This window comes from Pimephales promelas, chromosome 5, assembly GCF_988280905.1.
Source record: "Pimephales promelas chromosome 5, fPimPro1.hap1.1, whole genome shotgun sequence".
Lineage (NCBI taxonomy): Eukaryota > Metazoa > Chordata > Actinopteri > Cypriniformes > Leuciscidae > Pimephales > Pimephales promelas.
The window spans coordinates 10,999,261-11,009,976 of NC_142773.1; the positions used below are offsets into that span (position 1 = coordinate 10,999,261).

At 36.8% G+C, this 10,716-nt stretch overlaps 2 protein-coding genes across 2 annotated transcripts; both read right to left on the bottom strand.

The window, feature by feature from the left end:
* Positions 1-1,494: 1,494 nt before the first annotated feature.
* Positions 1,495-3,463, bottom strand: LOC120477644 (5-beta-cholestane-3-alpha,7-alpha-diol 12-alpha-hydroxylase). The gene has a single exon (XM_039669315.2). It carries the CDS (start codon positions 3,408-3,410, stop codon positions 1,878-1,880), a length of 1,533 nt encoding a protein of 510 aa, XP_039525249.2. The 5' UTR covers positions 3,411-3,463; the 3' UTR covers positions 1,495-1,877.
* A 4,295-nt stretch (positions 3,464-7,758) lies between these two features.
* On the bottom strand, positions 7,759-10,220 carry LOC120477645 (atypical chemokine receptor 2). The gene has a single exon (XM_039669316.2). It carries the CDS (start codon positions 9,935-9,937, stop codon positions 8,846-8,848), a length of 1,092 nt encoding a protein of 363 aa, XP_039525250.2. The 5' UTR covers positions 9,938-10,220; the 3' UTR covers positions 7,759-8,845.
* Positions 10,221-10,716: the final 496 nt, after the last annotated feature.

Here is a 10,716-nt window from a genome sequence, read left to right on the forward strand (position 1 = left end):
TCATTGACCGTAAAACAGTACGTAACAGGAATCACTAACCCGTCCATAGAGACTTTTAGATCACTAAAGTCGATCACGAAGAGTTTTCAAAATCAGAGAAAAAAGCCTACACTCTAAAAAATGCTGGGTTGTTTTAACCCAATTTTGGGTCAAATATGGACAAACCCGAAATGTTGGGTTAAAAATGTAATGTAAAAATTTAACCCAACGGCTGGGTTAGTCCATATTTGACCCAAAGTTGGGTTAAAACAACCCAGCATTTTTTAGAGTGTATTGTGTGTAGTAAATAGTATCTATGGGATGCGGAGATGACATGATTGTAACAGCGCGCGCACTTCCGACCTTTGGACTCATGCGGACGCGTCCCAGCTCAGCCACAGTAACAGCTCATATTAGCCAGCTAAACTATTACTACCCTGTTAGAAAAAATATATAGCTGCTCCCTCGCTGTATTATGGGTTTGCTACAGTATGTGGGGAGAAATGTGCTGCTGGTTACGTTTGTGAGACAATCAGCTGATTACTATTATTATATTAAATTATATATTAAAACCCTTGATCCTCACCTGACTGGCTTTGTAAACAGTATCCATGATGTGGTTTATAATGGACTGTGGTACAGAAACAGTGACAATGTTACACACTCTTGGCTTACTCTGGCTATTCTCTGCTGTCTCAGCCGACGAGATGTTTGTCCCGTTTTAGCAACCGTAGCTTCTTCGAAAGGGAGGGGTGAGCAGTGGGCGGAGCCATTAGTGCAAACCTGGTGCAAACTCGCAACCGAACCACTAGATGTCGCTAAAAATCACACATTGCTCCTTTAAAGCTGCTGTAAGTAACTTTTGTAAAAAAAAAAAAAATTATTATTATTATTTATTTATTTTTTACATATTTTTTAAAACTATCATTATGTCCTGGCAGTAGAATATGAGACAGATAATCTGTGAACAAAATCAAGCTCCTCTGGCATTTGCAGAAATACACCACTCTCGTCAGAAACAACCAGTCAGAGCCAGGAGGAATGTCTTAGTACTGTCAATTACAGTACGTTCATGTATGCCCTGATCACACCCCTCTCTTGCACAGTGCATACCGTCATTAAATCTCAAGATTGCCAGTGTGCTACAGCTGTGTGAATGGCGGAGAAACAACCTAAACTGCCAATTTCTCGAGTTGCACCTGCTCTTAAAACAAAGACGGGTAATGGGTTAAAGCTAAAAGTCCGATGATGATAAACAAGTAAAAAGAAAGAATTAGTCAGAGCCCATTGACAAGCCTTTTTCTATGTTAATAATGTATAGAAATGTATTATAAAATATCTTGGTGCAAAGGTCAAGCAAATAAAGTTGACCCTAAATTAGTTTTGTTTTGTTTTTTTTGTTTGTTTTTTTTTACATGGGGCATTTACATTGGCAATTAAAAATAAATATCAGTTCAGTATAGTCAATAAGGAACAATGAAAAGACAAGGAGCTTAATGTACAGTATTTTTTATATATATATTGTATACACTTCATTTATATATCTTGTTTTTCTCTCAAATAGCACATGAGAAACCAGCACAATAAGTTGATTTTAATTTTATGTAGATGATTATACACAAAAATATCTTGTTCCTGTGTATGTTGTATGACATTTGTTCTTGCTTATATACAATATTTGTGTAACACAGAGTAAATGCAAGCACATGGGACTGAATTCCAGGCTGTGAGATATATCAAAAGCAACACCTCAGGTATTTAGGACAGTAATTATCATTTTCCAGGTTAACAGGGAAATGTGAGCATGTCAGTTTTAAAGTCAGCTTCCATAAATGAATCCTGTCTGATGATAAGTTTTGTTGAAGCTTCAGTGTATTAAATCATAGAATAATATTTTTTTAAAATCGAAGTCTGTATCTAAACTGGATGTCTTTAGATGGTTGCATGGAGCCAAAGCCCCATCGTCTGATATCAATGCCTGGAATCTCTTCATTTGGATTTATGAGCTCCAAGTCAAAGTAGGACAACATGAGAAAGACAAACTGCTTCAGCTCATTTGTGGCGAAGAATCTTCCTGGACACATTGTGGTTCCTGCTCCCCAGGGCATGTTGTAATACTTGAGTTTCTTTCCACCCTTGTAGAAATCAGTCTTTTTGCTTCCATCTGGTGTGAGAAAACGGTCATACTTGAATGTGAAGGGATCTGGGTAAACTTCTGGGTCTACTTGAACAGCTGTGTAGGGGAAAATCGCCACTCTGTCACCCTCACGGATCTTGTACTCTTGTCCGTTGGCCATGTTGATGGTCATATCCTGCATGACAGCTCTTGTAAGGACAGGGGCAGCTGTAAGACGGAGAGTTTCCTCCACTGCACTGTCTAGAATGGGAGTTTTGAGAAGCATATCCCTAGTCAGGTCAATTAGCTGCCCACCTTGTTTTACTTCCTGCCCTGTTTCTCTGAGCACCCGCTCAACTTCATTCTTAACGCTGTTCATTGCCTCAGGGTGCTTCATCAGATATAAGAGTAGCCAGAATGCTGCAGGACCTGTATTTCCCTGAGATGCCCACAGAAGTAGAAACATGTATCGATCCTGCATGAACTCTTGCATGCCCTGGTCAGCTCTCACCTGTACCTGTTCATGTACCCATCTGCTGATGTTGTCTCTAAATCTCATCTTCTGCACTGAAAGTGTGTTCCAGAACAGTCTTTTCAAACGCTCTGACTCCATCTTCTCACTGGGTCCCAGGACACCATAAGCCAGATTTGGGAATAACTGGTCATATTTTCTGAATTCCTTGAAAAGTTCATTTGAAAGTTCCCGGTCAATTTCCTTAGCTTTTTCCAAAGTCCCTGTACTTTTACCTGACTCATTTCCAAACAGTGCCAGATAGCCAGCGCGAAAGACAATGTTGTAGCTGTAAGCAAATAGTCCAGTTTCTTGCCATGAATTGTCATTCCCAGATCCAACGCTGTGAAGCATCAAATTCTGAAGATTGTACATCATGGCCTGAGTCAGGACAACCAGACCATCTCCCATGAGGTGCTTGTTACTTGATGCCTGGAGAAACTTGTGTTCATTTTCCAAGGAATGATAGCCAAATACTCTTGCAACTAGTAGTTCTGCAAATTTAGTAAAGTCCAGCTTTGTTCTAGCCTCTTTCACCACTGAGCCAAAAGAAAGTGGATCTGTAATGAAAGTGAAATAAAAGCCTCCCAGCTGCACTGTAAAAATATCTCCATGTTTTTCTTTCATTCTCTGCAGGAATTTGGCTGTGTCCTTCCTGAATTCCAGAACATGACCAAGCCACGGAATAGGTCCCTTATCCAGAGGGGGTTCTCCAGGTCGCCTGCGGCGAAAAGACCCCAAAAGGTAGAGGGCCCCTATAACAGAGATAAAAATTGCAAGCAGGATTTGAAAAAGGCTGCCCATGGCGTTCAAGGTCTTTGGCGTTCTCGTAGCCACGCTATGCTCTCTTTTTAATTCCTCTTTCCTGGCAGCTGTGTGTAGGCCCCACCCCCTGCAGTCATTTAAAATCACATAACTCCTTGTGAATTTCTGTAGTGCAGGGAATGACTCTTAATATAGGGTCTCTTTACAATATTGTTTCTGTGTATTCAGTGTTTTCCTTTTTGTATGTTCATTGTGCTATATTGTAAAACATAAGTTGACATGATTCAGATAAATTATTATCAGTTTATCGACATTTTGCTTAAACAATTTGACATTTTGGGGGAAACACATTATTAAATTGCCCTAATGTATAAGATTAGGGCTTCCCGAAATGAAAATAAATAAATAAATACATCTAATGCCCAGATGTACTAAATTTTTATAAATCTAATAATTTATTTTCTGAAATGTTACAAATAGTATGTGAAAAGAAAGCTGGGGTTTGATTTCAAATTTTAAGCAAAAAACATTAATAAATCTATTAACTAATAATAGTTCAATCATTTAATGTTAATCATTCGCTCACTACAGTTATTGGGAAGGAAGTAAAGAATAGTTTATGCAGGTTTTAGATAATCTAAAACCTGTATAAACTATTCTTTGCTTATAGTCAAATGTCTATGTATAGTCAAATGTCTATCTTCTACATCATAGTCTGCTGACATATGTCATGATGTTGAAGGGGAAGGATCAAGGCTATTCTTATCAGTGAGATAACAGAATTTGTTGCAGTAGTTATATATATATAACCTTGATGGTGCAATAAAGGTTACCTTGATCCATTGCCTGTTGTTAAATGTCTACCAATACCTGAATTTATATACCTTTACAGAGCACTGAAGAATAACAGACATATTAATCAGTACAGTTTAGTGAATTTTATAAGTTCCTATTTCCTTAAACATTTGTATTATTAATTTTAGTTTTATTTAGTTAAACATTGAAGATAAAATATTAGCATGTAATTTTAGATCTTTCTGAACAGCTTCGGAGTTATTGAAATGGTTATTTGACTTATTTCAGGTTGAATGGTAAGAGGCGATCTGAAATGTGTTGTTTTTGAAATCAAGTGACCAAAGTGCTCGTTGCCGCTGCGTTACAGTACTCTGTTGTGACGCGGTGCACAGTCTTCAGTTCACACAGGCACTTCAATCCGTTGCGTAGACCGAGAGACTAACTACATTTGTTATGGTGAAATCCCAAAACCTAATGCACAAAAATGTCCCTGCTTGATATACAACCACTAATAAACAATCGGTTTTGATGAGGAAATTAAACTATACTACTAGTGCGGATTAGAACCTAGAACCTCTGACACGCTTGGTAAAAGTTCTGCCACTGGACCAAGTTCATGGGGATATTAGTTGGATCTATGCATTTAATCACGTGAAAATTCTCACCACTAACAACAAATATTAGATCTCATTAAACAACAAATTAAACATAATGTACTATTGTATACTATGTAACACGTCACGCTGTGCATGAGTGGTATTTACGACAGTAACGTTACATACAAGCACTCCACAGCGACTCTAGGGGTCGCTGTTTGACAAATACGGAATTCCTGCATGGTGTCCCTTTAATCATAGGCTCGTTCTTACATAGTAGAGCATGTTCGCACATGCACAGTCTTGCGATGTCAAAGATGTCTAACACATTTGTATGTATTCTAAATAAAAGACACAGGTTGTACTGAATGTCAGCTTGCATATTTTGCTCAAGATACGGATTTATTAATTCCACGTCATGCAATTTATAAACTATGCTTCTTACCACAGCTTGAGAGCTGTTGTTCCAATCACACAACTTTGCGATTCTGTTTGCGAATGTTTGATGGAACGGTGGTTTCGGGAAACACCGACTTGTTGAACTATGCTGATAACGACAGAACTTGCGACCATATTTGGCGAACGATACTTTCGGGAAACACATCCCAGAATGACCTAATTTAAAAATTTAAATTTTTATTTATTTATTTGTTTGCTTTATATTCACATTTAGTCATTTAACAGAGGCTTTTTATCCTAATCGTATTTGAGGAACACAACAAGGACAACGAGCAATTTATAAAGAGCCAACCATACCCAACACTAAAATGGCAGTTTTAAGAGTACGAAGTGATGTTCCTTATTTGTAAAGTGCTCTGAAAAAAAAACTGTTAAATGAGACTTGCACAGGGGGGTTGCTCAGGTTGCCCGGGCAACTACCCATATGCCCTTCGTGTTTGTTTACTGCAGCTCGGAAAACATAACCGCGTCGCGTGTGTTATGGTGTGTTCATACTGTATGCGTGTGCACAAAATGAAACTCGCATTTTTCAAGCAGAAATATATGGAGACCAGACATACTGAACAATACATGCATGTGAATGATGGCACTCCCAATCAAAGTACACATTATAAAACAAGATAGACACTGATTGTCTAGTCTCAGTGTAGTTAAAAACTAACAACTGCACTAATTATGCAAGATAGAAAGCAATGTATTGACAATTTGACATTGATGAACTATTGATCTATAGGCTATATTGAATTTAAAATGTGATTAGCTGGACATAAAAATAAAAACATACTGATGCCGAAAATACCCAGGCTGTAGAGAGAACCAAAGTTAATCCCAAAAGCCAAAGCTCAGGGTTATACTTTATTATTTTCTTCTTATTTATGTTTACGTTAATATTCACTTGTTATCTTATAAAAAATACTCTAAATATTGTTTGTTTGAACCTCATTCTGTTCTATATTGTTGTACTTATTCTTTGACTGTTTTGTTTAAAGGAGAGAGGATTGTATTGGGAGCACTGAAATGTCAGGCCTGACTGTGTGGCAATGGCAAATGGTTTACATAGCTCACGGCGGCACAGATCAGGTAGAGAGCCCCTTAGCAGAATTTTGTTTAGGGCCCCATGGGGAGGTCAGGATCGGCACTGCAGTCGATTCTGTTCCCTACCGGAATTCTTGTTTCCTTTACGCAATGAACAGCAGCAGCCAAAACTGATAAAAGCCACACCAAAATGCACATGATACTATTTCTCTTTGGACTGTTGAAGATCCTGATGGTAGAAACAACACATAAAAGGTCCATAAATCTTTGCAAGCTCTTACTACAGTAGCAACAAAGAGATTGCTGCTATACAAACTGACCGTGTAAACCAATGTGATTGCCTTACAGCTTTGATCACCAAAGATCCATTCACTGCTGGCATACACTGCCCAAAACGGAAGGCTCAGTGTAAAAATAAAATCCGACATGACCATGTGCAGAGGCAACACCTTCCTCAGACTTTTGATGAATATGAGGGTTAAATTAGCAATAATGCTCAGCGCACAGGTAATGGAGTAGAATATAGTTAGAAACAGATTGCTGAATTCCTTTAGATGTCTTCTTGCAGAGTCCATATTCTTCCCAAAATCTAAGCATTTTCTTTTTTTTTATTAGAAGTGATAAACGATAAAATGAGAAACTCTTTTTCTCATGTGTCTCATCTCTGACGTTTTGCAATCTTTATAGATAATAATAAGACCATAAGATGAGGCATTGCGTTTGGATAAGGCAGTTTGGAAAGGGACAAATTCAACTGAATATATTCCTCCGCCTGTGAAGGGGGAGGAGGGAGGAGGGATGCCCTTTTTTCAGGTCAGAGCAACTGCCCCTCAAAATTCCTTTGCACGTCCCTGTAAATGACTAAATGTAAATGTAATGCAAATGAAACAGTGTAATAATTTATGGGAGAGGTCAAATATTGTATCTCCTTTTACACATTAAACCTGGTAAATTACTGTAAAATTACCAGATTTTTTACTTTTCCTGTGAATACACAAATGTGCTGTTCACACAAGCAATGGTATTCTGTCTTTTTACTGGTAAGATACTATTCACACATCAGTACCAAAATTCTGGTACACTCTGGGGTGTCAATCTGAAATGATTTACAAACTCCTTAGAAACCGTTTTCTAAATTCACCATCTGTCCAATTTGACAACATTGCATTTTAGCCATTTAGGGGCAATTGCTCACTCCCCTAAAACCGCAATATGGACAAAGGGGTGTGTGATGAGGTGTCACGGGGTGTGGTGGTGTGAAGGTTGAAGAAGGAGACCAAAGAGGCAAAGCTCTAATTCAATTAACTATAAACAATCAACAAGCACAGGAACAGGCAGGAACTCACTCTTCACACATAGTAACATACACAACGACGACAATGACAGACTGAATGAGGAGGAACTAAATTCACAGAGGAATCAACCAAAACGAGGTACAAACAGGTGAAAATGATGAAACAAGACAAGGAACAGGTGGCTGATGAGGGAGTGAGTTTGATCCTGGGAGGTGTAGTGCAGATGACGAAGACAGACTGGTGCAGACGAAGGACTGTAACATGAGGGTGTTGTAAGTAACAGATCTTGTTTAGACCTCTGTCATTTTTTTTTAAACCTAAACATTTGCTAAAAGGATTTTACAATTATAGAAATTGGACCTTCTCAAAAATACACTATTTGGATACTGTTTCTGCCTTAGCCATTCAACTTGATAAAGGCCCTGATTGCCTCCATAAGTATGAGAGTGACTTAGGCCTTGAACTTTGCATTATAGATACAGCTATTTTTTGTTTTGTTTTTTTGCTATGAGAGACACTACTTTTAAACCACAAACAAGGAATGAATTTGACCTTCCATTTTGTAATTTATTGAGAAAAAATAATTTAAATGGTGTTTTATTGTAAGTCAAAAAAATAATTTATAAAAAAAACCTGGTGAAGAATGTACAAATCTGTAAAATATATAACAAAATAACAGTGTGTTGCATAACAATGCAAACTTATACTGAAGTTCTTAAAGAAAAGAAAATAATATTGAGCTTTGTTTAATTATGCTTCTAGCAGAGTAATTTTTAATCCAAAACAAGCAAGGTCAAGGCTACCGTTATCTTTATGATAAGAATGTCAGAGAAAGGCCACTTGTTGAACTGATTCAGCATATCTCAATATTTGTTGAAAACATTGTATTTTACATTGTCAATATTAGTGTTTTGCTGAAAAACTTGTTTATTACATAAGCATTTTAGCTTGACAACAAAATGCTGATATAGTGTTTTTCCCCCCACCTCACATGCATCTTAAAGAGACACACACACACACACACACACATTATTTTGAGTTTGGTTTTATTACTGCTGAATCAGCCATTGCTTGTGGAAATAAACTTAACTAACTTCAACAACAAATTTTGTCATTAAAGAAATTATATAAAACAAGCTAATATAAACTGCAAAAATATGTATTTATATAAAATTATATGTAGAAATAAACCATATGTGAGTAGGAGTGGAATCTGTGTTGGTATACTGAGATACACACAGTAAACAGTACACACCGAGATACACAGCAAAGCTTGATATTTTTTCACAAGCTTTTACTTTGGCTTTGGTAGTAAGTTATTTGGTCGTTCAGCACAAAAGCTCAGGTCATGGTTTTGATATTGCTGAACAGACCTTAGCTCTATAGCACCATCCTGACTGGACATGTTTGATGAACTGTTGCATTCCTCAAGCAGATACTCCCTTGGAGTTTTGGAAGCATTTCTCAATCGTTTCCAGACTTTTTTGTTTAAATATATATATAAAAGAGGATTTATGAAAGCATGCATGAAAGCAATACATTCTGTAACCTGAATAGCAAAGTCCAAGTTTATGTTAGTGGAACATGTATAAAAAATGTGAAGGTCTTGCAAAGCATGCAAAAAAATTACAACACTGTATGGGAACCAGAGGAGAAAAAACATGACAGTGAATCCAATTTCATATTTAAACATCTGGAATCTGTTCCTTACCACAGAAACACATGGTAGTCTGATTGAACAAAATAGGAGCACTAAAAATGGTATGACAAACCCAAGTATGTTCATCTGAAATCTTATGTAGATTTTCCATCCAACTTTATTGTGGAAATTGAAAGTGCAAATGTTCAGTTCATGGACCTTTTGAGTCTCAACAAAGCTGACATGAACAGCAGCAGCCAAAACTGATAAAAGCCACACCAAAATGCACATGATAGTATTCCTCTTTGGACTGTTGAAGATCCTGATGGTAGAAACAACACATAAAAGGTCCATAAATCTTTGTAAGCTCTTACTAGCAACAAAGAGATTGCTGCTATACAAACTGACCGTGTAAACCAATGTGATTGCCTTACAGCTTTGATCACCAAAGATCCATTCACTGCTGGCATACACTGCCCAAAACGGAAGGCTCAGTGTAAAAATAAAATCCGATATGACCATGTGCAGAGGCAACACCTTTCTCAGAGTTTTGTGTTTGATGAATGCTATTAGGAGGATTAAATTAGCAATAATGCTCAGCGCACAGGTAATGGAGTAGAATATAGTTAGAAACAGATTGCTGAATTCCTTTAGATGTGTCTTCTTGCAGAGTCCATATTCTTCAAGTCCTTCTGCATTATAATAGTCCTCATAATTGCTGCCGTCCTCTGAGTTTAAAACATCCATGGTTTGAAATCAGTTCTGTCTTTGTTGCAAATTTTTGTTATTGACAGAAAATCCCTTTAAGAGTACTTTCACATAAGTATGGCACTCAGGATACTTAAAAGTTTTCCATTTCATTCTTCAGGAAAATCCCAGTCTCCAGGATATAAAACAGCCGTACGCATGGAAAATATTAGTCTGGAGTGCAAATCCTGGAATGCTAATACTAACACAATGGATCTGAGAAGTTGTTTGCCGTTCTAAAGCACTTTTTTTAGAGCAATCTACATCAACAATAAGAGAGGAAACTTACTTGGGAGGAGCAGGAAATGATCATATCTGACAAACACATTACATGCAGTAGTCATTTTGTTTTTCTGGTGGGTCTACCCTAATTGTGCTTTAGTATAACTAGTGTATTTGTGGCCCACTATAAATTGGTATACTTAAATTCTGTTAAATTGGAACTAATTTTGTACTAAATGCATTTTACATGTATATTTTACATTTAAATTGGTACAAATGCATTTATTCAAATAAAGTTGTTTTTAATATATTTTTCAATTACACTGCAAGAGTGTTGAACATACATTAATATTATACTAAACTTTAAGTTTGCTAATGGCATCATTATTTTGTGATTCGGTAACACTTTATAATAACTGCATGCTATTAATCATTAGTTAAGCATGAGTAAACAGTTAATTCATCATTTATAAAACATTAATAGACATTAAAACGCAGTTTATAAATATAGCTATACATGCTTTTTTCTTGATTTAAGATATTATAAGCATATCTAT

Excerpts from the sequence above, each read along its gene's own strand:
- LOC120477644 (XM_039669315.2), bottom strand. The coding sequence starts at position 3,410 with ATGGGCAGCCTTTTTCAAATCCTGCTTGCAATTTTTATCTCTGTTATA.
- LOC120477645 (XM_039669316.2), bottom strand. The coding sequence starts at position 9,937 with ATGGATGTTTTAAACTCAGAGGACGGCAGCAATTATGAGGACTATTAT.